Below are 27,446 nucleotides of genomic sequence, written 5' to 3' on the forward strand. Positions count from 1 at the left end.
GTCTGTCTTCATCACTCCACCACTCACAAATCTGCTCTAAACTCTCCACCCTTCTTTAAAGTGCTTCCTAAAATATTTCTCTTCGAGAAGTTTCTGCTCCCTGTCATGTGCCCATTCAGAGTTACGCAGTCCATAAGTAAATCATGTTGATGATTGTTTTCAAGTGAAATCATGCCGATCATAAAAGTGGTCTGGACACTTCCAGCTAATACCAAGCCCGATATTTTTCCAGCATCAGACACAAGCCTATCATCATGCAATGCCAGTTTCAGTATATTTTACATAAACTACATCTCAAAGCTACATGAAACAACCACTGTGATAGCTAGGATGTAAAATACCATATCCTTGGTTAAGTTGTGGCTTAAAGGGACACCTTCTTGACCTCCCACTGCAGCTTCAAAATTGACAGAAGATTGCTCAAACACCAGTCAAATTCCATAGGGTGCGATAAATCCCAGGGAGTTACTGCAGTATTTAACTGTTGTGCTACTCATTTAATGGGCATTTCAGCATAACAGTTCATGTAGCATTTCAATACTGAAGACTTTAGGACAGGTATTGTGGGTCACTCAGGCAGGATTGGAGTCCTGAAGTAAGCAGTCACAGAGTCGGTCACCTGTGAAGAGCCCACAGGCAGACAGAGCACCTGATGCCTGAACCTATCTGGTTATCTAGGTCTGTAATAACAAGGTATTTGACATTCAATTAGGCTACCTATGTTCATGTACCTGGACTATTCTCCTGATGAAGCTGAAGGTTAGAGTAAATCTCAAACAGACGGGTTACCAGATCTAATCTATTCCTCAGGAGACACAAATCCTGTCATCTGGAGCAACAAGCAGTCTGCTAGAGAAGCTCAAGCAGTACCTGTGGGTGGAAAAGAACTGTTGCCATTTCAGGTCAAAATCTGTATCTGGACCTGTTCCTGACAATTCCTTTGCCCCACAGATGCTGCTTCACCTGCTGAGTTCCTCCAGCAGATTATTTGTTCCTGAGATACTCCTTAGTTTGTTGCCTTCATTGGAGACCACACTGGCTCTGGTTCTTGACTTATGGAACTATTTTTCTTTTATATTTCAGTAAGACTTCACCAAGCCTCGAATTTTCCAGCTTCGCTTGCTCCCATGAGTACCAGCAGCATTGACTTCACTCATGTGTTTCTTAGGCCTCTACTGAACAACCCACATTTTTCAATTAAGAAAATGGCCTTCCTCTCCCTGAGTACCCTACCGCTGATAGAGCATGAGAAAAATTAGAAGATGGTGAATACCATAATTCTTGGTAGCTGCAAGGCTCACAATTGACACCAGTGTTCAACATGGAGTCATGGAGAGATATAGCACAGAAACAGGTCCTTTGGTCCAGCAGGTCCATGATTATCATCTATTCCAGCCCTCACCACCCCCCCCCTTGACTTATATTAATCTTACATAAATCACATTGCTATTCTCCCCACATTCTCATCAACACCCCCATGCCCTTAGAAGACTAGGGCCAATTGTCCCTACACAAAAAAACAATCTACTTACCTACCTGCACATATTTAGGATGCAAGAGGAAACTGAGCACCAGAGAGAGAAGTGCATATGGTCATGAGAAGATCATGCAAATTCCACATTGACAGCACTTAAGTTCTGGCTTGAACCCTTCTCTGGTGCTATGAGGCTCTGCTAGCTGGGCCACCATAATGATAGAAAGACAAAATGATATTTCAATGCACCAAAATGAGGTGCAATCAAATTTCTAGGAACTAATCTCTTCAAGTGATAGGTTACTGACCTGAAAATTCACTCCAGCTTTCTCTTCAGATTCCACCTGACCTGCTGTGTGTTTTCACAGTTTTCTATCTATATTTATGTACGGTAGTTTGGTGTTAAATTTTGTCTGATAATGCTTCCGAGAATTTTCTTGTAGTAATTAACTAAATTATGTATGCTGTGTCACCCCAAGGTGTTTTTATAATGTAATAAAGAAACTGTTTTTACCAATCTCTGTGGACACTGTCAACACTTCTCATTGCCTCAGTAAAGCAGCCAACATAATCAAAGACTTCATCCACCCCGGAGCATTCTCTCTTCTATCCCCTCCCATTTTGTAGAAGATACGTAAATCTGAAAGCGCATACCACTAGACTCAAGGACAGCTTCTATCCTGCTATAAACCTATTGAACAGTCACTTGTACAATAAGATGGACTCTTGACCTTTTGGAGATGCCACCAAATGTATCTTTACCTACCCCCCCCCACTTCAATTTCCAGAGGGATCGTTCCCTCCACAATTCCCTTGTTAATTTGTTCCTCCCCACTAATCTCCCTTCTGGCCAAAGTGCTACACCTGCCCATTCACCTCTTCCCTCACCTCCATTCAGGGCCTCAAACAGTCCTTCGAGGTGAGGTAACAGTTCACGTGCAACTCTGCTAGAGGGTCATCTATTCGGCCTTGTGCCTCCAGATGCAGTTTCCTCTACATTGGTAAGATGGAGGACCGCTTCATCAAGCACCTCCACTCCACAAGCCAAAAGCAGAACTTCCCGGTTGCCAAACGTTTTAATTCCAATTTCCATTCCCATTCTGACATGTCAATCCATGTCCTCTTCTTATACCAAGATGAGGTCACTCAAAGGTTGGATGATTCCATCTGGGTAGCCTCCAGTCTGAAGACATGAACCCTGATTTCTCCATTCAGCTAAAAAAAAAAAAAATCGCTCCTACTCCAGTCTTCTTCTATTTCCCACTTTGGTTTCTTTACTCTTCTCAACTGCCTGTCAACTCTCCCAGGTCCCCTCCTCCTTGCCTTTCTCCTGTGATCCACTCTGCTCTCCTGTCAGATTCATTGCTCTAGCCCTTACCTTTCCTATCCACCTGGCTTCACCTATCACCTTCTATCTATCCTCTTTCCCCTTATCCCACCTTTCTATTCTGGCACCTTCCCGCTTCTTGTCCAGTTCTAAAGGGTCTCAGCCAGAAACATCAACTATTTATTTATTTCCCTAGATGCTGCCTGACTTGTTGTGTTCCTCCAGCATTTTATGTGTGTTGCTTTGGATTTCCAGCATCTACAGATCTTCTTGTGTTCCTAGAGGCTAGGACTTTATTTCTTAAAACACAGGAGACTGAGTGGTGACCTTAGAGAGGTGTATTAAATCATGAGGGGCATTTAGGGTGAATGCACATGGTCTTTTTCCCAGGAAAAGGAAACTAAAACTAAAGGTTCAGGTTTAAGATGAGAGAGGAAAATTTAGAAGGAACCTGATAGGCAACTTCTTTCCACAGAGTGCAGTTAGTATATGAAACAAACTGCCATAGAAAGTATCTGAGGTAGATACAATAACAAAACTTAAAATGTCTTGGACAGATACATAGATAGGAAACCTTTAAGGTATACCAGTCAAACATGGGAAATGGAACTAGCTTAGATTGGCACAATGGATAATTTTGGCCAATGGATGTGTTTCTGTGCTATATAACTCTATGGCTCCAAATCTCTTCTGGAGAAGGGTTAGGCAATAGGCCAAAAGCTCTCATTCTATGCTGTAATATATACTTCCATTGTTCCCCCTGCTCAGTGTTAAGATGAGGAAGGACAGTAATGTGTCTGAAATTATGGAAGGCAAAATTACTCAGAGTCCTTCTTAACAGCTCTTCGCCCTTCTTTATGAAAATACATGGATGTTCTCCAAGACAAAATAAGGAATTTCCCAGCTCCACCACAACACACCACCCCCAACTATTCCAACACTGACACAAACTCTACCATCAAATGGTCTATATTCATAATCTTGTGTGAAACATAGAACACTACAGCACAGTTCAAGCCCTTAGGCCCATGATGTTGTGCAGACCTTTTTAATCTACTCTGAGATCAATCTAATCCTTTCCTCCTACATAGCCATCTATTTTTCTATCATTCATGTGCCCATCTAAGAATTTGTTAAGTGTCCCTAATGTATCTGCCTCTACTACCACCCCTGGTAGGGCATCCACACACATACCACTCTCTATGTAAAACTATTACCTCTGACATTCCCCTATCCTTTCCTCCAATCACCTTAAAAATATACCCCTTGTATTAGTCATTTCTGCCCTCAGAAACTGTGTCTGGCTATCTACTTGATCTATGCCTCTTATCTTGTACACCTCTATCAAGTCATCTTTTATCTTCCTTCGCTCCAAAGAGAATGCTCTAGTTTGATCAACCTATCCTCATAAGACATGCTCCCTAATCCAGGCAGCATCCTGGTAAAACTTCTTTGCACCTTCTTCCACATCTTTCCTATAAGGAGGTGACCAAAACTCAAAACAATATTTCAAGTGTGGTTTAACCAGACTTGTACAGAACGACAGCATCACCTCATGGGTCTTGAACTCAACTCCTGGCTTATGAAAGCCAATACACCATATGCCTTCTTAACAACCCTATCAACCTATGCGTCAACTTTGAGGGATCTATGGACCTAGTCCCCAAGATCCCTCTGTTCCTCCACACAGCCAAGAATTCTGCCATTAATCCTGTATTCTGTCTTCAAAATTGACCTTCCAGAGTGAATCACTTCACTTTTTTCCAGTTGAATTCCATCTGTCTCTTTTCAGCCCAGCTCTGAATCTTGTCAATATCCTGTTGTAACCTACAACAATCTCCAATCTTCATGTCATCCACAAACTTACTAACCCACCCTTCCACTTCTTCATCTGAGTAATTTTATAGGGGTCCCAGTTCACATCCCTGCAGTAACTACTGGTCGCTCACCTCCAGGCAAAAAACTCTCCATCTACAACTACCCTCTGCCTTTTATGGGCAATCAATGCTGAATCCACACAGCCAAGTTTCCTTGGATCCTATTTCTCCTGACTTTCTGAATGAGCCTATTATGGGAAACCTGATCAAATGCCTTACTAAAATCCATATACACCACATCACTATTCTACCTTCGTCAGATATGCCTTGTTACATCCTCAAGGAATTCAATCATACATGTGAGGCATAACCTACCCCTCACAAAGCCATGCTGATTATCCCTAATTGGACTATGCTTCTTTATATGCTCATAAGTCCCACTTTGAAGAAACTCCTCCAATAATTTGCCTAATACTGAAGTAAGGCTCACCAGTCTACAATTCCTAGGGATATCGCTACTCCCATTCCTGAACAGAGGAATAACACTTGCCACCCTCTAATCAATTGGTACTATTCCTGTCACCAGTGCAAATGTAAAGGTCATCGCTAAAGGTGCAGCAATCTCTCCCCTCACTTCCTGTAGTAACCTGAAGACTTACTGTATTTATATTCATATTTTTCTTAAGTTCCAGCACATCTTCTTTCTTAATGTCAACATGTCCTAGCATATCAGCTTGCTTTACATTCTCCCCATACATTTCAAGGTTCCTCTGTTACGTACCCCGTAACTGGGTTGCCAAACCAGCAGAAACGGATCACTCAGTTGGAGTCTGGATTACTAGAACTAAGAAAGTTTTATTAAAGAAACAAGCAAAACAGTAATCGAAAGGATAATAAATGCAACAGTTCAACAATGATAACCACACATGTGCACAGGATTAAGATAACAGCATCAATCAAGCTCTGTCGTTGTCTAGGGGTAAATGACCAAATTTCAAAATGACTCAAAGTTCAGTCCAGTTAGTAGTTCAGTTCGCAGTAATCGTTGCCATGGCGATGGACAAGGTGGGGGAAGAAAGAGATAGAACAGGAACAACTGATCATTCAGAACGGCTTCACTCACAGACCGGCGAGATTGCTCACAAGCAACTTTTGGGCGGGTCCTTGGTGATGTCACCTGAGGTCACCGACTGTGACCCCTCCTCCAGATGTGGTCGATCCTCTGCAGTGAACCCGGCACCCAGGCAAGGGCGGACACACACCGGGTTCCCGCTGATCGTACCTTTCCACCCTGGTCGTTGTCTGGTACTTCTCACCCACTCGTGAGAGGCGCACCGCTTCCAGGGTCTCGTTACCTCAGGTGGCGTGTGTGTGTCTTAGCGAACTGGTCCCTTTTTATCCCCCTGCTGGGGTATCGCCTGTCCATCACTTCAAACAGTTCAGGGTTCAAAGGGGGAGCCGCTCCAGACAGCTGTCTCTCTCCCACGTCCCTTCATTACACATCTCCAGACGCTGCTCCATTGTTCCTCATCTTTCCTTCCCCTGAGGGCAGGTGGCAGACCACTTGCTGATGTCACTGATGCTAACCCAGGCCAGCAAACATCTTAATTTTATGTGTATTCTCGTCACACCTCTTACTGGTGTATACTGAAGCAATGTATTTATTAAGGGCTTCCCCTACCTCCTTCAACTCTTGGCACATGTATTCTCTTCTATCTCTGATCAGTTCTACCCTCACTCTAATCGTCCTCCTGTTCTTCACATAGGTGTAGAATTCCTTAGGGTTTTCTTAAATCCCACTCACCAAAGCCTTCTCATGCCCCTTCTGGCTCTCCTAAATCCATTCCTAAGCTCCTTTTTGTCTACCTTGCAAATCCCTGGAACCCTGTTTGATTCTTGCTTCCTAAACCCTAAGTAATCGTTTTCTTCCTCTAGACTACAGTAGATATTCTACATCTCATGTCAAGATTGATTCCTCCATTCTACCATCCTTTGCCTGCCACAAACTTATCTATAATCCCATGTAAGTGCTCCCTAAACAAAACTCCATATTTATGTTATATATTTCCCTGAGTAAATCAGTTCCAAATGTATGATCCCAAGTTCCTGCCTAATAGCATCATAATTCCCCCCTCCCAATCAAATACTTTCCCATATCGTCTGCTCCTATCCCTCTCCAAGGCTATGGTGAACATGGAGAAATCTCTCATGAAACTATACACAAGCACCAGACAGTGTCTTGAGTAGAAGCAAAGAATGAATTAACTTCTAGTATGCGTTAACTGAATATGAGTTGCATTGTGAAAGAGTTGGCACCCTGTTCACTAATTTCTGCTCAAGTTCACGAAGGAATCAGATTTAACATGTCATATAGTCATGAAATTTGTTAACTTTGCAGCAGCAGTAGAATGCAAAACATAATAATATAGAAAAACAAACTGAATTATAGTATATAGTACATAATATAGTATGAATATTAAATTAAATATAGTATAGAGTATGTATATTAATTTAAATAGCAAAAACAGAAATAAAAGAGTAATGAGATAATGTTTGTGGGTTCAATGTCCATTCAGAAATTGGATGGCAGAGGGGAAGAAGCTTTTCCTGACTCACTGAGTGTGTGCCTTCAGGCTTCAGTATCTCCTACCTGATGGTAACAATGAGAAGGGGGCATATCCTGGGTGGTGGAGATCCTTAATGATGGATACCACCTTTTTGAGGTACCACTCCTTGAAGGTGTCTTGGATACTATGGAGGTTACTACCCATGATGGAGCTGACTAATTTTACAACTCTCTACAACTCACTTTGATCCTGTGCAGTTGAACCCACCGCCCCCCGCCCCATACCAGACTGTGATGCAGCTGGTAAGAATGCTCTCCACAGTACATCTGTAGAAATTTTCAAGTGTTTTAAGGAGACATACCAAATCTCCTCAAAGTCCTAATGAAATACGTATAGCGACTGTTTTGCCTTCTTTATAGCTGCATCGATATGTTGGGACTGGGTTAAGTCCTCAGAGATATTAACACCCTGGAACTCACTCTCTCCACTTCTGATCTCTCATCTTACTCTTTCCGAAGTCCACAATCAGCTCTTTGGTCTTACTGACGTTGAGGGCAAGGTTGTTGCTGTGACACAACTCATCTAGCTGGTATATCTCACTTATGTACACCCTCTCATCATCATCTGAGATTCTGCCAACAATGGTTGTATCATCAGCAAATTTACAGATGGGATTTGGACTGTGCCTTGTCACCCAGTCATGGGTGTAGGGAGAGAAAAGCAGTGGGCTAAGCACACATCCTTGAGGTGCATCAGAGTTGATCATCAGCAAGGTGGAGATGTTATTACCAATTCGCACAGATTGTGGTCTTCCAGTTAGGAAGTCGACAATCCAGATGCAGAGGGAGGTACAGAGGCCCAGGTTCTGTAGGAATGATGGTGTTAAATGCTGAGCTACAGTCAATAAATGGCATCCTGATACAGGTATTTGTATTGTCCACTTGATCCAAGGCCACATGGAGAACCATTGCGATTGTGTCCACTGTAGACCCATCGCAGTGATAAGTAAATTGCAGAGGGTCCAGGTCCTTGCTGAGGCAAGAGTTAATTCTAGCCATGACCAACACCTCAAAGCACTTCATCACTGCAGCTGTGAGTGCGACTGAATGATTGTCATTAAGGCATCTCACTCTGTTCTTCTTGGGCACTGGTATAATTGTTGCCCTTTTGAAGTAGGTGGGAACTTCCAATTGTAGCAGTGGGAGATTGAAATAGGCTCTCTTAACATTTTGTGAACCATTAGTTTTCCAACATACCTACTTCTGCTGGTCTTTGAGCTGCGGACATTGACCTTCCAAATATTGAAAGCCTTCCATTTTCTGGAAAACATTGATTACAAACAGGATATTAGTAACACTAAAATTATAGAGGAAAAGCCCTGCCTTTAAATCAAACCCTGGTATCTGACTACCTTTCACTGAATTTTATCCTTTCTACAAGTCCTGTATTAAAATCTGCTGTCATGAATCTTTCAGCCAAGCTGAACTTACATATCATCTATTGGAGTGTAGTTAACTGTCAGCAAGGCTGACCTAAACATAAGACTCAGATTATTCTAACATCTCAGGGTTGGTTAAGGGTTACTTGCTGCACAGTTCAGAATTAACAAAGAGTGCCTATTTGCAACCAAGTGAGTGGCAAAGGTGAAACAAATTCACCTTTGGGAATTCTGCACAGCCACTTGGGAAGGTTGAGACTTTTCTTGTGGGAAAAATGGAGTCTTAGGCTCACTAAAGGGGATTACCTCTGGTTTGCTTCTTCCCAGGAGGTAAACTGTGATCATTTCCACTCTCAGACCCCAGTTAAGATGGTGTCAAGGCACCACCCAGGTGTGATTGGCATCAGGCCTTTTCAAAGGGCATTGGGGAGTCAATAACAATACAATCTGACATTAATGAACCATGGATACAAGAGACTATAGATACAGGAATCTGGAGTAACAAGCAATCCACTGTCTCCACCCTCCCTTCCACCCCATTCCAATTCCATCTGCCTCTCATTTTCTCTTTGTCTGTCTCAATCTATCATCCACCTCCCACTGTTTTCTAACTCCATTTCCTCCCCTTCCTCCCAGTGCAATGTATTGGTCATCTTATGCCTCTCCTCAGTCCACTAATCACCTTGAACTTGTGTCTTCCCTTCTCCTTTTTATATTGGTCATCCCCCTTGCCATTCCTAGTCTTATTAGAGGGTTTTAACCCAAAATGTCAACGATTCCTTTCCTCCCACAGATGCTGCTCAGTCCATTGAGTTTCTCCAGCAGACCGCTTGGTGATAAATGTTCTAGATTGTTTTAGTAAAATCTCTCATCATTAAAATTTTTGAACATTAACAGAATTTATTCCATAACTAATGGTGAATTTATATTCCATAACTAACAACTATCAAGGAAATACAACTGCATTGTGGAAATAATTTTATTCTTAATTGTGCACTGTATCTGATCTTACCAGACACATGCTTTTAAAATCCTCACCAATTATTACTTCACATTCCAGTCAAACTTTCTGTGTTGCATTTTCAGACATGGAATGTTTTCCTGGACAGCACTAAGACCATAAGACAAAGGAGCAGAAGTAGGCCATTTGGCCCATTGAGTCTGCTCCACCATTTTATCATGAGCTGATCCATTTTATCCTATTTAGTCCCACTGCCCCGCCTTCTCATCATAACCTTTGATGCCCTGGCTACTCAGATACCTATCAATCTCTGCCTTAAATACACCCAATGACTTGGCCTCCACTGCTGCCCGTGGCAACAAATTCCATAGATTCACCACCCTCTGACTAAAAAAATTTCTTCGCATTTCTGTTCTGAAAGGGCGCCCTTCAATCCTGAAGTCATGCCCTCTCGTACTAGACTCCCCCATCATGGGAAACAACTTTGCCACATCCACTCTGTCCATGCCTTTTAACATTCGAAATGTTTCTATGAAGTCTCCCCTCATTCTTCTAAACTCCAAGGAATACAGTCCAAGAGTGGACAAACGTTCCTCATATGTTAACCCTCTCATTCCCAGAATCATTCTAGTGAATCTTCTCTGTACCCTCTCCAACGTCAGCACATTCTTTCTTAAATAAGGAGACCAAAACTGCCCACAGTACTCCAGGTGAGGTCTCACCAGCGCCTTATAGAGCCTCAACATCACATCCCTGCTCCTACACTCTATTCCTCTAGAAATGAATGCCAACATTGCATTCGCCTTCTTCACTACTGACTCAACCTGGACGTTAACTTTAAGGGAATCTTGTACGAGGACTTCCAAGTCCTGTTGCATCTCAGAACTTTGAATTCTTTCCCCATTTAAATAATAGTCTGCCCGTTTATTTTTTCTGCCAAAGTGCATAACCATACACTTTCCAACATTGTATTTCATTTGCCACTTCTCTGCCCATTCTTCCAATCTATCCAAGTCTCTCTGCAGACTCTCCATTTCCTCAGCACTACCGGCCCCTCCACCTATCTTTGTATCGTCAACAAACTTAGCCACAAAGCCATCTATTCCATAATCCAAATCATTGATGTACAATGTAAAAAGAAGCGACCCCAACACTGATCCCTGTGGAAAACCACTGGTAACCGGCAGCCAACCAGAATAGGATCCCTTTATTCCCACTCTGTTTCCAGCCAATCAGCCAACGCTCTATCTACGTATGTAACTTTCCCGTAATTTCCTAAACATGGGAACAGTCTGGTTGTTTAAAATGAAGAGGACCAATGTGCAGGGTTATGTGTTGACTGTTAGGATGTGAGATTGAAGCATTCTTTCAAAGAGCTGACACAAACAATGAGGAGCCAGTGGGCTCCTTCTGTGCTGATAGATCCTACAATGCTGTAGATTGTGAAGCTTTTCCTTTGATAGAATGGCAGCTCCCAGAGTCAGAATAATAGAAACAGGTCACTTGGCTCATCTAGTCCATGCTGAACTGTTATTCTGCCCAGTCCCATCAACATGCACCTGGAACATAGCCCTATATACCCCTCCCATCTTTGTACTTATACATGCTTCCTTATAACCTATGTATTTATTTACTGAGGTACTGCGCAGGATAGGCACTTCTGGCCCTTCGAGCAGCACTGCCCAGCAACCTCCGGTTTAACCCTAGTCTAATCATGGGACAATTTACAACAACCAATTAGCCTACTAACCAGTACATCTTTGGATTGTGGGAGTAACCCAGAGCACCCAGAGAAAACACATGCATTCCACATAGAGGACATACAGACTCCTTACAGATGACGTCGGAATTGAATCTTGAACTCCAGAGTCCTGAGCTGTAACAGCATTGTGCTAACCACTACGCTACAGTGGCACCCTCCTTAAATGTTGCAATCAACCCACATCCACCACTTTTGCTGGCAGATCATTCCACAATCACACCAACCCCTGACCCTCAGGCTTCCCTTGTATATTTCACCTTTAACCCTTACTTTGTGAACTCTAGTTCTAGTCTCACCCAACCTCAGTGGAGAATGCCTGGTTGCCTTTACCCTATCAATACTCATGATTTTGAATACCTCTATCAAATTTCCCTTTTCTCTTATGCTCCAGGGAACAAAGTCCTAACCTATGCAAACGTTTCCTATAACTCTGGTGGATAATCACCCGGACCAGATTAACTGCACCCTAGGATTCTGAAAGAGGTAGCAGTAGAGGTTGTGGAGGCATTAGTAATGATCTTTCAAAAATCATTGGAGTCTGGCATGTTGCAAGAGGACTGGAAAATTGCAAATGTCACCTCATTATTTAAGAAAGGAGGAAGGCAGTGGAAAAGAAATTATAGACCAGTTAGCCTAGGAAGATGTTGGAGTCAATTGTTAAGGATGAGGTTATGGAATACTTGGAAACAGAGGAGAAGATAGGACAAAGGCAGCATGGTTTCCTTAAGGGAAAATCTTGCCTGATGAACCTGTTGGAATTCTTTGAGGAGATTACATATAGGACAGATAAAGAGGATGCAGTGGATGTTGTATATTTGGACTTTCAGGCGGCCTTTGACAAGGCGCCACATATGAGGCTGCTTACCAAGTTAAGAGCCCATGGTATTACAGGAAAGTTACTGGCATGGTTAGAGCATTGGCTGATTGGTAGGAGGCATCAAGTGAGAATAAAAGGATCTTTTCCTGGTTGGCTGCCAGTGACTAATGGTGTTCTGCAGGGGTCAGTGTTGGGACCGCTTCTTTTTGTGCTGTATATCAATGATTTAGATGATTGAATAGATAGCTTTGTTTCCAAGTTTGCAGATATTAAGATTTTTGGAGGGCAAGTAGTGTTGAGGAAACAGGTAGGCTGCAGAAGGACTTAGACAGATCATGACAATGGGCGAGAGAGTGGAAAATGAAATACAATGTTGGAAAATGCATGGTCATGCACTTTGGTAGGAGAAATAAATGTACAGACTATTTTCTTTTAATGGGAGAAGATCTAAAAATCTGAGATGCATAGGGACTTGGGAGTACTTGTGCAGAACACCATAAAGATCAACTTGCAGGTAGAGTCGGTGGTGAAGAAGGCAAGTGCAATGTTCGCATTCATTTCAAGAGGTCCAGAATACAAGAGCAGGGATGTGATGCTGAGGCTTTATAAGGCACTGGTGAGACCTCTCGAGTATCGTGAACTGTTTTGGGCTCCTCATCTAAGAAACGATGTGCCGAATTTAGAGATGGTTCAGAGGTTCACAAGGATGATTCTGGGAATGAAGGGTTATCAAATGAGGAACATTTGACAGCTCTGTGTCTGTACTCAGTGGAAGGATGAGGGGGGATCTCATTGAAACCTTTTGAATGCTGAAAGGCCTAGACAGAGGAGATTTGGAAAGGATGTTTCCCATGGTGGGGTGTCTAGGACAAGAGGTTATAGCCTCAGGATGGAGGTGTGTCCATTTAAAACAGATGTGGAGAAATTTCTTTAGCCAGAGGGTGGTGAATTTGTGGAATTTATTACCACAGGCAGCTCTGGAAGCCAGGTCGTTGGGTGTATTTAAGACAGAGATTGATAGGTTCTTGATTGGACACAGCATCAAAGGTTACAGGGAGAAGACCGGGGAGTGGGGCTGAGGAGGGGAAAAAAAGGATCAGCCATAATTGAATGGCTAAGCAAACTCAATGGGCCAAATGGACTAATTCTACTCCCATGTCTTTTGGCCTTATGTTCACGGCAACATCCTTGTAAATTTTCTGTGTATTCTTTCACTCTCACTGATATCTTTCCTGTAGATAGATTACCAGAACTGTACAAAATACTCCAAACTTGGCCTCTTCATTGACTTAAACAATCTCAAAACATCCCAACTTTGTTTTATGAAGGCCAATGTGCCAAAAGCTCTCTTAATTACCCTATCTACTTGTGATGCCACTTTCTAAGAATTAAGGATCCTAATTCCCTGATCCCTCTGTTCTACCACACACTACAGCACCCAACCATGTACAAGACCTACCCTAATTTGTTCTCCCAAAGAACATTTCACACTTGTCTGGATTAAATTCCATCTGCCATTTTTTGTCCCATTTTTCCAGCTGGACAAGATCCCACTGCAAGCTTTGATAGCCTTCCTCACTGCTCACTCTCCACATCCTCAGATTTGCTGATCCAGTTTACCATTTTATCATCCAGATTATTGATTAGATGACAAACAACAATGGACCTAGCACCACTTTATGCGGAACACCACCGGTCACCAGCCTTCAGTCAGAGAGGCAACTATCTACTAACACTCTCTGGCCTCTCTTGTGAAGCCAATGTCAAATCCAATTTACTACTTCATTCTAAATGCCCAGCAACTGAACCTTCTTGACCAGCCTCCCAATATGGACTTTGTCAAAGGCCTTACTAAAGTCTATGTAGCCTTTCCTTTATTAAAGTTGCTGGTAAGGTTCTCAAAAAAACTACAAGATTTGTTAGACACAACCTACCATGCACAAAGCCACATTAACTATTGCTTTGAACTTTGAACTTTTGAATCAGGCCTTATCTTTCCAAATACTTATATACTTGAGCCCTTAAACTATTGGAAAGTATTCTACCACTACTGACATTAGACCATGTGGCTATAATTTCCCACTTTATTCTTCGAACCTTTCTTGAACAACAGAACAACATTAGCTATTCTCAAGTTCTCTGATACCTCACCCATGGTTAAGAATGTTATAAATACCTCTGCCAAGGCCACTGCAATTTCTGCCTAGCCTCCCACAAGGTCCAAGAGGACACTGTCAGCTCGAGGATTTATTCACCCTAATATGCCTGAAGAGAGCAAGCATCTCCTCCTCTGTAACCTGTATTTGGTCTACGACATCACTGCTATTTTACCTCAGGTCTATAGACCAGCGGTCCCCAACCACCGGGCCGCAGAGCATTTGCTACCGGGCCGCGAGGAAACGATATGATTTGGCGATAGGAGTCAGCTGCACCTTTCCTCATTCCCTGTCACGCACTATTGAGCTTGAACGCATGCGAGGTCATTAACAGCGCGTCATCCATGTCAGCGTGGGAAGATCAACTCCTCAAGCTTGCAAATGACGGCAGGCTGAAAAGTATGTTTGACATAACATCTCTGCTGGCATTCTGGATCAAAGTCAAGGCTAAATATCCTGAGATAGCCACGAAAGAACTGAAAACGTTGCTTCCATTTCCAACATACATATCTCTGCAATAAATGCGACTAAAACTAAATAGACTGGACATAAGGAGCCTCCTTCGAGTATCGCTGTCTCCCATCACCCCTCGATAGGACCGTCTCGTTGCAGGGAAACAAGACCAGGGCTCCCACTGATTCAGCGATACTGGTGTGTTGCAATGATTTTATATGTTCATACGGGGAAAATATGTGCTGTGTGTTTAATATCCAAACGTTACTTAAAATGTTATGATGCTAATGACTGATAAGTGACTTATATAACCATATAACAATTACGGCATGGAAATAGGCAATCTCGGCCCTTCTAGTCCGTGCCAAAAGCAACTCTCACCTAGTCCCACCGACCTGCGCTCAGCCCATACCCCTCCATTCCTTTCCTGTCCATATACCCATCCAATTTTTCTTTAAATGATGATATCGAACCTGTCTCTACCACTTCTACTGGAAATTCTTTCAACACTTCAAGCTCCCCGTCCTCCCCTGATGATTGACTTATCACTACATTCATGCGAGGAAAATATGCGCTGTGTGTTTAATATTAAATTCGTTAGATAAACCCTTTTAGAAACGAAATTGAGTGTATTAGCCCCTTATTACCAATATTCCGGTCGTGAAGAACACCCCCCGCCCCCAAACAGAATTGCCAAAAAACGCTTTGCAGAGAATAATATCGGCAGGTACACATATGCGCACTGGTGCCCACGCAAGGCTTCATGGTCATTGTAGTCTTTCTTTGACTGCTACTCTTGTCCGTTGGCAACCCTATTCGCCCCCCCCCCCCCCCCAGGGTTGGCCGGTCCGCAAGAATATTGTCAATATTAAACTGGTCCGCAGCGCAAAAAAGGTTGGGGACCCCTGCTATAGACTATGTTTATATCTCAAGTAAATACAGATGCAAGAAAGTTATTTAAGATCTCCCCCATCTCTTTTGGCTCCATGTATAGATAACCATGCTGATCTCCAAGCAGACCGATTTTGTCCCTTACTATCCTTATTATTAATATATCTGTGGAAGCTCTTGGGATTCTCCTTCAGCATCATGCCTTTTTTTTTTATAGCTCTGCTGATTTCCCTCGTGTTCTCTCGCAATTCTTATACTCCTCAGGTGCCTTATTAGTTACTTGCTGTCTATACCTACTATGCACCTCCTTCTTCTTAACAAGGGCCTCAATATCCCTCAAAACCCTAAACCTGTTAGCTTTGCCTTTTTTCCCCCCTAACAGGAACATACAAACTCTGTACTCTCAAAGTTCTGCTTTTGAAGGCCTCCTACTTACCAATCATCCCTTTGCCAGAAAACAAACAATCCCAATCCACACTTGCCAAATCCTTTCTGATGCCATCAAAATTGACCTTTCTCCAGTTTAGAATCTCAACCTGAGGACCAGTCTTACCCTTCTCCATAATTATCTTGAAACTAATGGAATTATGATCACAAAGCAGACCCAAAGTGTTCCTCCACACATGCTTCTGTCACCTGCCCCATCTCATTCCCTAACAGGAGATCCAGTATCGCACTCTCTAGTTGGGACCTCTATATAGGAACCTCTTGGTTCCTGTCTTTATATGTGGGCTTAATATCATCTTTCCCCACAACCACTTTACTCTTTACCTGGCATTCTGGTTCCCATCCACCTACAACTTTAGTTTAAACTCCACTGCTCTAATTGTGCATTAAGAAAAAAAACTTAACAGAAATTACCTTAGCCTCCACTTTTTGCTGAAGCCTCTTGAGCCAAAGCATCAAGCTCCCTAACTAACCATGTCCCACTCCATCAATGGCCTCTCCCACAATGGCTGCTCCACTTAAACATAAATTCATTTTTATTGGTCCTTGCCAAATGCCCAATTACCCAGCAATCTCAAGTCCTCTGAAAATCCCAACTAGCCCTGTTTGCTTTTTAAATCTCATACTCACTTGTCACAAGCAACAGCTCATGCAATCTCAAGTCGCCAAATATGCATCACTGCTGATCCCTCTTCATCTAACTTTGCTCGTGTACCTACACAGCTTCTTTTAAAGTAGTGGTCCTACTTGTCTTTGCATTATTCTCATTCCACCTCAGTTTAGAAGCACTCCCACCACTGAATGTTCAACCATATAATCAAGCTGTTATATTGTTAATTGTTCAATAGTGTGTCTGCTCCAACACTGAACAAAAATAAAGGATCCCAATGAACAATGTTGAAAGACGACAGCAGCTGAACACAACAACCTACCTCTAAATGGTGTAAGACCTATTTCACAACTTAAGCACTCTGTCTGGTCTGCCACTTAGTGCAGTCCTGAGAGAGTGCTGTACTTCTATGTAAAACTGTACAACAAAGATAAATTGAAATAATCATATTCTCGCATTTGAGAAATGGAGCAGACCTGTAGTTTCTAGACTAGTCTTTAGCCTTCAGCCCACACCAGTGCAAACCAATCATCTGGGCATTTGCCAAATTACTATATAGGGGTCCTTGCAGTGGCGAACTAATCGGATTTCACATCAAATAAAATTATGAATATTGAGAGGGATAACAATTAATACACTTCATATTGTATTTAGGGGAAACTTTGAAGCAAATTAATATTTCCAAAGGTAGACAATCTACTGGTGATAGCAGGAAGTCACAGATTATAATCCATTCTGTGCAGTTTACAAAGTATATTTACCTGATGTTCCTGGCTCCTGAAACCACCAAGTCTAATCTTTGTCATAATACTAATGGAAGGAAATTGAACCATCTGGAGGAACCCACACATATCCAGAGAGAACCTGCAAGCTTTGCACATCAGAGGACAAGATTGAACCTGTGTTGCTGAATTTACTAGTTACACAACTGTGTTGTTTCCATTACTTCCCCTCCTACAGCACAGTTCTCCCTTGATCCTGCCCCTCCGTTATTGCAACAATCCCTCTGAATAGCCTAGAAGTGCAGCACACCTTCAGCACTGCCCATCTATTTCATGTATAAAAATCCTACATAAAATAGTGGATACAGCCCAGTACATCACAGGTAAAGCCCTCCCAACCATTAGGCACATCTACACTACATGAAACACTGTAGCAGGAAAGCAGCATCCATCATCAGGGACCCCACCACCCAGGATATGCTTTCTTCTTGCTGCTGCCATCATGAAAGCACAGCAGCTTCAGGACTCACACCACCAGGCTCAGAAACAGTTATTACTCCTCAGCCATCAGGCTCTTGAAACAGAGGGGATAACTTCACTGAACTTCACACCCAATCATTAAAATGTTCCCACAACATTGGACACACTTTCAAGGACTCGTCATCTCAAGTTCTCGATATATATTATTTATTTTTTTAATTTGAAGCTTGTTTTCTTCTGCACTCTGGTAATTATTCTACAGATTTGTTAAATATGGCAACAAGAAATTGAATCTCAGGGTTGTATATGGTGACATACATGTATTTTAATAATAAATTTACTTTGAAATTTGATCTGAACGTGCAGCCCTTCCCTAGCACTGTCTCTCCAATAGCCCAGTCACTCCTGGTAGTTCATGCTTGGCACAGGCTCTCTGACAGCAAGAACACTCAGTGCAGAAATTAGATTTTGAGTTTATATTTTATGCTTCAGTTTATTGATGCTATATAAAGATTAACTTTATTTGTCAAATGCACATCAAAACATACAGTGAAATGAGTCATCTGTGTCAATGACCAACAATGTCTGAAGGGGCAGCCCGCAAATGTCAATGCTTCTGGCGCCAATATAGCATGCCCACAACTTATTAACCCTAATTCATATGTCTTTGGAATGTGGGAGGAAACCAGAGCACCCAGAGGAAATCCACACAGTTATGGGGAGAACATACAAACTACTTATGGATAATGGGGGGAATTGAACCCCAATCACTGATCATTGGCACTGTAATTTGATGCTCTAACTGCAATACTAATGTGCTGCCCCAGAAATCTGTCTCATTCAGAACCCATAGAACTATCCAAGACAGGAAAGTGGAGACATATTAGATTACTGATACTGCGATCTGAAGCAATAAACAATCTGCTGGTGAAATTCAGTTAGGCAAGCAGCATCTGTGGGGTAAGAGAAACTGTCAGTGTTTTGAGTGGAAACCCTTCAACTGGTTTGGATGCATGGTCTCAGCACAAAACATCAATTGTCCATTTCCCTCTAAAGTTGCAGCCTGGTAAAACTGTTGCATTAACCTTGATGGGGGCGACAAATGGATATCAGTGGTGAAAGAATGAGGATATTGGACAAAATCAAGAGCAGAGTAACTACTAAATAGTGAAAATCCAGAGGCAGTTGTGGTTCAAAGAAATTCATGAATGCAAAGAAATTCATGAATGCAAAGAAATTCATGAATGCAAAGAATAAAATCATAGAAATCACCACAGAAGGAGCCCATTAAGCATTGTGTCTTTAGTTATTGAAGTATCCATCTGAATTCTACTACTAAAATGATTACCAACGCCTTGAGTTATAATGTTCAGTTCTTGAATCAACGTTAAAAACTCTCATCACGAAAGTTTAGCAAGGCTATAACCTCTTTGATCACTTTGTACTGAAACTGATTTTCTTTATTTTTGTTCTAAGTGTGCTCCTTCTTACAAATCTGTGTATACTTTATGTTTAATGTATGTTTTTCTTGTGTGTTCTGCTTATGATGCCATATACCTGTGATGCAGCTGCAAGTTTTTCAATGCACCGGTACATACCTGTATTTGTGCATGTCACAAATGCTTTGACTTTGACTTCAAGTATGAACAATATCTTTCAATCTTTCACTGCTCCAGTCCTCAATCACTCTCTAAAAGAAGAATAAATTCTTCTCAGCTCTCCTCCTTTCTTATACTGATTTCTTTAGATCAGGTTATTGAACACTATCCGCTCTTTCTCAGCCTCTCATTATTTTATATATCTCAGATCTCTTCTCAAGTGCAATTCTTCCAAGATAAAAATATTCCAGTGCAGCCAACCTTACCTGAAATTTTCTACTCCTGGCAATATTCCTATAGATCTCTTCTGCACCTTCTCTAATGTCATGATGTTTGTTTTCTAGAATGTAGTGACAGAGATTCAGAGTTCTTGAGCTGTAGGTAAACTATTGTTTCCTATAGTCCTAGTTTAACCTTCCAAATCTAGTATTGTCTGCCTCTGCTAATAATCAAATGCATCTTCCAAGCTTTCTTAACCACATCCATTTATGTGGATTGTTAAGCGCTGTCTTCATTACAAGTGAATGAAACTGATATTTTACAATTAGAACACGAAGGGATGGAAGATATTATTCAGTTATACAGAGCCCTGTTTAGAAAACAGTTATGTTTAGATCACAGCCTTCAACTTTATATCTAATCAACAATTTAGATCAATTCTGTGACATACTACCTGAACTTCACAAAGACAGGCAGTTGATGAATCTTGTAAAAAAGATATCGTTCCAGCAACCAATCCAATACCGAAATGGTTTCTATTCCATCTTTTTCAGTTATAGAGGTGACCTGCAAATCAAATCATCACAGAAAGTTAGATGTATGAGAATGAAAGGCAACTTGGTAGAAGAGTTTAGAATTATGAGAAGCATGAATAAGGCAAATGATAACAGTCTTCCTCAAGTAGGGAGTCCAAAAATAGGGTCATAGATTTAGGATGAGGGAAAAAAGATTTAAAAAGGCTGAGAAGTAACTTTTTCACCTGGAGGTGGTGAGAATATGGAATGAGCTGCCGGATGTGGTTGAGACAGGTACAATTGTATCATTAAGAAGCACTTGAATAGGTACATAGAGAGGCAGGGCTTAGATGGAGGTGTGCCAAAAGCAGGAAATTGGGACTAGATTGGTGGGCAACATGGTTGGCATGGAATTGTTGGGATGAAGGCTCTGTTTCTGCACTGTATTGTTCCAAGACTTTTTGACTCTAATAAGGCTGAAATCATAACTGAAGCTATTTCAGGGATGGAACAAAGTTCAGCATTCAGAGCTGTTCGAAATGCTTTTCATTTATTTAAAGAATAACATTTGTTGCCCAAATGCCCTTGAACTCAATAATTTTCTAACCCATATCAGAGGACAGTTAAAGGAATAAGCACCAATCATTCCAGGTAATCTTTATTGGGCAACCATAGTCAGTGCAGATTGGAAATAATATCTCCTCCTTGCTGACAATCAACACCAGTACACCTCAAGGATGCATTCTTAGTCCCCTGCTCTCCTCTCTACATCTACGACTGTGTGGCTAGGCACAGCTCAAACAGCATCTATAAATTTGCCGATAACACAACTATTGTTGGCAAAACTTCAGGTGATAATGCGAGGGCGTACAGGAGTGAGGTAGATACCACTAGTTGAGTGGCATCACAACAATAACTTTGCACACAATTTCAGTAAGACAAAGGAATTGATGTGGACTTCAGGAAGGAGAAGTCAAAGAAAGACACATCAATCCTCATCAAGGGATCAGCTGTGGAAAGGGCGAGTATTTTCAAATTCCTGCATGTCAATGTCTTTGAAAATCTAACCTGGGCCCAACATATTGATGAAATTACTAAGAAAGCACAACAGCAGCTATATTTCATTAGGAATCTGAGGTGATTTGGTATGCCAAAGAAATTTGAGGGGAGATTTACAAAGGAGTAAAACTTCACTACTGGTTTGGATAGGTAAATAGAGGAGAGATTATCAAATGATTCAACTCAAAAGATAAAATTTTGAACAAAGATTCAAAGGGTTTGTGAGGATATTTTTCTATTCCGGGAACAGTTATGGAGAGGAATATATGGGTGTAAGGGTGTAGTGAACAAAATAGCAAGAGCTTGGATATGTACTTGAGAGAATAATTTACAGGGAGCCAGTGAGGGATTGAGGAAATGGGCTGAAAGGATTGCTCTAATAGGACTATCATAGGCTTGCCTATTTGAATGATCTCCTGTGCCATAGTCAATTTCTGAATAAAAAGCTAATGCTTCAGGAAGAACATCATGACAGGAGCACTGCCCTACACTGATCTATCATTTGCTTTTCAGTTACCTATGAACCAGCTCTGAATTGAGGGCAGTTTCTGTGTCCAGAATCAAACAGCACAGGAGGGACTGATTCAGCTGATAATGCCTATGGCAGTGTTTGACAAGAGATGTCCTATTAGACCTACACCTTCCCTTCTCCACACAGTGCATATCTACCATCTAACAATCTTAACTCTCCAATATCTCAATTCTTCTCTAAACAATACTGTTTTGTTCATTTATGTGGTGTGGGAATTGCTGGACCATTCAAATTCCACATGTACATTGAAATCAGGCCACTGGAGGTGTGAGCCAGCAGCTCTACTAGCCACAGCATCATTTTGTCAAACACAATACACTTATGGAAAAATCCATTCTGGCAGCTCTCTTCACTGAAGCATTGCAGTCCTTCCTGAGGTGCCAAGAATGATCCCTGCTGAGATCTGTCCAAATAAAAATGTTTAATAAAGGGGAATTGAGTCATGTTGACAAACCAGATCCATTGTTGGCCTGGTGATAGACAGCAAAGAGTAATAATGGATGGTTTTATTTTTTGACTGGAAGTTTATAACAAGTGGTATACTGCAGGGATCAGAGCTGGGACCTTTGTTTGTAGCATATACATACTACGTAACAAGAATGTAGAGGAATACAGATAAAAATGATGGAGGAACTAAGCTAGCATCTATGAGGGAAGTGAAACGTTTTAGGCCAAGACCCTTCATTGACTTATTCCCTTTCATAGATGCTGCCTAACCTGCCGAGTTCCCTCAGCATTTTGTGTACACTGCTCAAGATTTCCTGCATTTGCCGAATCCTTTGCATCTCTGATGAGAATATAGTGGTCTGATGAGCAAGTTTGCAGAGCATGAAAATTGATTGAGTCATACGTAGCAAATTAGGTTGTTGACAGATACAGTATATTGATCAACTGGAAGATTGGGCAGAGTGATGGAAAATGGAATTAATCTAGACGTGCAAAATAATGTACTTTATGAAGTCAATCTCAGCAAGACATGCCGAGCAAATGACAGGAACTTAGAAGCAGTTTTTTTTTATATAAAAACGTTGAAATCTTGGAGTGCAAGTCCATAACTCCCTAAAAGTGACAATGCAGGTAGATAGAGTACAATTATTTTAAAAGGCCAATGAATTGAGTATAAGAGTTAGTTCATTATTTTACAACTGTACAAAACATTGATTGGATATTCAGGGCAATGTACGAGGCCCTAAAGTTTAGAATTAGACATGAAGGCAGTCTTCAGTTTCACTTGCAAACTGTCAAGTAATGAAGCTGTTCTTGTCTGCATGCAGCAGGATCTAAACAACGTTTACATAGGCACTGATGATTGGCAGGCAGCATTTGAACTACCAAAGAAAATCTCACCATAGTGTCATAGAAACACAGAATCATACAGCACGGAAACTTATGGCCCACCTTGTACTGAGTATATTGACTGTGATGCCTATCTGTGCAATTCCATTGGCCTCTATTTGGTCTATATCCCTCTACTTAGAGTATTGTATACAGTTCTGGAAGGAAGAGATAGCAATAGAGAGGGTTCAGAAGGGAATGGAGGGTTTTAGTTATAAGGGGAGACTGGTTGCATTTAATTTATTCTCACCAAAATGAAGGAAGTTGAGAGGTGACCTTATATAGATTTATTAAATCTGAAGGGACATAGATAGGATAATGTCTTTTTCTCAGGTTAGAGAATCTAGAATAGGTTTAAGATGTGAGGTGAGAAATTCAAAGGCAAGAGGTAAGTTTATTGCATACAGGGTGGTGGTTATCAGAATGAGCATCTGGAGGAGGTCGTAGAGACAAATACAATGGTGTTTAAAAAGCATTTTGATAGGTAGTTAGACAGGAAAAGAGTAGAGGGATATAGGCCAAATAGAGGCCAATGGAATTAGCACAGATAGGCATCACAGTCAGTATATACTGTACAAGGTGGGCCAAAGGTGTTTGTGCTGTATGATTCTGTGCTTCTATGACACTATGGTGAAATTTTCTTTGGTAGTTCAAATGTTGCCTGCCAATTATCAGTGCCTATATGAATGTTGTTTAGATCCTGCTGCATACAGACAAGAACAACTTCATTACTTGACAATTTGCAAGTGGAACTGAAGACTCTGTCTTCATGTATAATTCTAAACTTTTGGGCCTTGAACATTGCCCTGAACATGTAATCTGCAGCAATGTTACATTTAGAAAGATGAGAGTATACAAATAGTAAAGAACACTAATGTTTAACTGAGCTGTATGACTTCTGAAAGACCAGACATTTCTGTTACCTTGGAAACATGGGATGCACTAATTGTCCAGTATGTTTTATAGGATTTGGCTGTTTTTGCAGAAACAACTTGTAGATTGTAAGGATCATAGCGAGCTCTTGGGTCATTCCGAGTCCTTGAGAGACAGTACACAAAATCACCAGTGTCTTCCTTTGATGTCATGACATCCACCTGGGAAATAAAAGTCATTGTGTTATGCAGTACTGTGCGTGAATGAAGGAAAAAATGTTACAGGTCAAAGCTCCACTAATTAGAGCACTCTGCATACTGTTGCAGCACTTGAATCAACTCACCACATAACTTATCACCTTATATCCCATGACAAATGCAATTTTGATAGAAAGGCCCAATCTGAAACATCAAATCTTTTCTCTTTTAAAGTAACTACTCCATACACCACACCAGTGAAAAAATGGGAAGTGGGCTGGACACAAAGTGGCAACATAAAATCCAACAATATTAAAGCTAAGATCAAGTTTGCTCCTGTTGAGATTGACAAGTGATCTTTTTAAAAATTAGTGGTTTCCAAGTACAGTCTACCCAGACCATGGGGTTCAGTTAAGGGATGAACATTAATTTTTTTTTAATTTTAATTTTGTCTCCTCCATTTTAGGAGACAAAACTAGTATTTTTTTTCCCCACTTAATTCCTGGGGGCCAGAAGATTTTAGCTGGAGTTTGCAGTTCCAAGAAAGAAAGTACCATAAGAGTGCCCCATTTTTAAAATATAACCTTTTCAATTGAGGCCAATGAATTTCAGCTGTCTGATCTCTTGCATTCTGAGTGTTAGGAAGCTAGGCAGAGAACGCATAGCATGTTTCCCCTCAAAAAAAAAACCGTCGGTTCTGGAGCGCAGAGGACTCAGAGTGTAGGCTTTGGTGAAGCGGTGAAATGGGCAATTGGTAAGTCCCTGGTGAATCAAAGAGATACAGCAGGAAACTGGCCCTTTGGTCCAACTTAACATTGCTAACTAAATTGCCTACCTGCACTATTTCCATTTTTTGTGTTTTGTCTGTATCTCTCTGAACCTTTACTATCAATGTACCTATTGAAATGTCTTCCAAGTGTTGTAATTGTGCCTGCCTCTACCACTTCTCTGGGAGCTTGTTCCATACTCCCATCACCTACTGAATGGAAAGACCTTGCCCCTTTAGATCTTTTCTCTCTCTCACTTTGAACCTCTAGTTTTATATTCCACTACTTTGAGATAAAGGCTGAGACCATTCACCTTCTCCAAGCCTCTCATGGTTTTATAAGCCTCCATAAAGTCTCCTTTGTTCCAAGGAAAACTGTTTTAAACCATCCAGTTTCTTGTTATAACTCAAGTTGACCAGTCTCGGTGAAGTTCTGTGAATATTATTGCTCAGCTAGAGTTGCAAATGGATTCAATATAGAGCAGATGGTGCAGATATTGTGAACCACATGTTTAGTGGGCTAGTCATCCTATGATTAGAAATGTGTAGGGTGACCACTAGGTGAAGCATCAGGTAGTGCAGGGGTTCCCTGTGGCCATCCTTCTCTCAAACAGGTAAACTGTTGAAGATACTAATAGGGGTGAGAGGGGAAATAGCCTCTTAAGGAAAAGTAGCAGCCGCCAAATTTGTAGCATCACGGCTGTCTCTGCTGCACAGGAGGGAGGAAAGAGTGAGAGATCAGGAGACTCAGTTGCAACAGGAGCAGACAGGTATTTTTGTGGTCATAAAGGAAATTCACAGGTACCTGGGCATCTCTGAGCAACTGCAGGACCTTCTAAAAAGGTCATGCTAGTACATGCTAGTAAAAAGAGGAAATTAGGTCCTGTAATGTAAGTTTTGTGAGCTAGCTCATTCATTAAAGAGCAGAACCTCAAAGGCTGAACTCTCGAAGATGGAACTTTACAGAAGGGAGTGGATAGGCTGGATTGTTTTCCTCGGAGCAGAGGAGACTGAGGGAGAACCTGATAGAGGTAAACAACATTAGGCAGGGCAGATGATGGAGGAATTTCTTCTCCATAACAGAGGCATCTAAAACTAGAAGGCTTAGATTTAGAGCAAGGATGAAGAGGCTTAAAGAGAATCTGAGGAAGAATTTTCACTCAGGGTGTGATTGGAATCTGGGTATACACTACCTAAATGAGTGGCGGAAGCACTTGAGAAGATTCCATATAAGCACTTTTATTGCCAAGGCATTGTAGGCTATGGATCAAATGGCTAAATGTGGGATTATTATAGATGTATTATAAATAGGTAAATAATGGCCTGTACTGTGCTGTATAACTCTGATATAGGAGGGAGAAAAAATCTGGCTGAGTGGTGCCATAATAACCTCTTCCTCATTGTCAGCTAGACTAAGGAGCTGATTATTGACCTCAGGAGAAGGAAACCAGAAATTCATGAGCCAGTTCTCATCAGAAGATCAAAGGTGGAGAAGGTCAACAACTTTAAATTCCTCGGTGGTATTATCTCAGAGGACCCGTCCTGGGCCCAGCACACAAGTGCAATTCTGAAGAAAGCACAGCAGTGCCTCTACTTCCTTAGGAGTTTGTGAAGATTTGGCATGACATCTAAAACTTTGACAAACTTCTATAAATGTGTCATGGAGAGTATATTGATTGACTGCATCACAGCCTGATATGGAAACGTTAAAATCCTTGAATGGAAAATCCTACAAAAAGTAGTGGAAATAACCCAATCCATCACAGGTAAAGCCCTCTCCACCATTGAGCACATCTACAGAAAACACAGACAGAAAAGCAGCATCCATCAATAAGGATCCCCACCACCCAGGATATGCTTGCTTTTCACTGCTGCCATCAGAAAGAAGGTACAGAAGCCTCAGGACTAACACTAAAAGGTTCAGGAACAGTTATTGCCCCTCAACCATCAGGCTTCTGAACCAAAGGGGATAATTTCACTCAACTTCACTTGCCCCATCATTGAAACGTTCCCACAACCTTTGGGCTCACTTTCAAGATCTCCATCTCATGATCTCAATATTTATTGTTTATTTCTTTGTTACTATTTCTTTCCTTTTGTATTTGCACAATTTGTTGTTTTTTTGTACACTGGTTGAATGCTCAGGTTGGTGTGGTCTTTCACAGTTGCATAGCTCTCGCACAACATCCATCCTCCCAGTATATCTCCCTGCCCCTAAACATTAGAGTATAATCACAGTGAAGTTTATTTCTGGAAATATCAGTTGCCATGGTGATGCAGTCCTTTTAATGGCTCATCAAACTGCCTGGTCTTCTGTGTACTTATTTTCATCTGAGACTACCAGAGTATTGAATCCAGTAGGTAGGTAGTTAGATAAAAGATCAACATGTAGCTTTAGGAAATCACATCCAGAGTTCTATCAGCTTTACA

The 27,446-nt window shown here is 41.4% G+C and overlaps 1 protein-coding gene across 1 annotated transcript in view; it reads right to left on the reverse strand.

The window, feature by feature from the left end:
• Positions 1-27,446, reverse strand: part of LOC134357419 (dynein axonemal heavy chain 6-like) — a 495,424-nt gene that overhangs the window by 451,383 nt on the left and 16,595 nt on the right. The window contains exons 4-6 of the mRNA XM_063068992.1: positions 24,104-24,274; positions 20,194-20,306; positions 8,442-8,504 (exon numbers count right to left, since the gene is read on the reverse strand). Of these exons, the coding sequence (XP_062925062.1) occupies positions 8,442-8,504; positions 20,194-20,306; positions 24,104-24,274 (347 nt within the window). The remainder of the gene's footprint in view (positions 1-8,441; positions 8,505-20,193; positions 20,307-24,103; positions 24,275-27,446) is intronic.

The sequence above is a fragment of the Mobula hypostoma genome, chromosome 2, assembly GCF_963921235.1.
Source record: "Mobula hypostoma chromosome 2, sMobHyp1.1, whole genome shotgun sequence".
Classification (NCBI taxonomy): Eukaryota; Metazoa; Chordata; class Chondrichthyes; order Myliobatiformes; family Myliobatidae; genus Mobula; species Mobula hypostoma.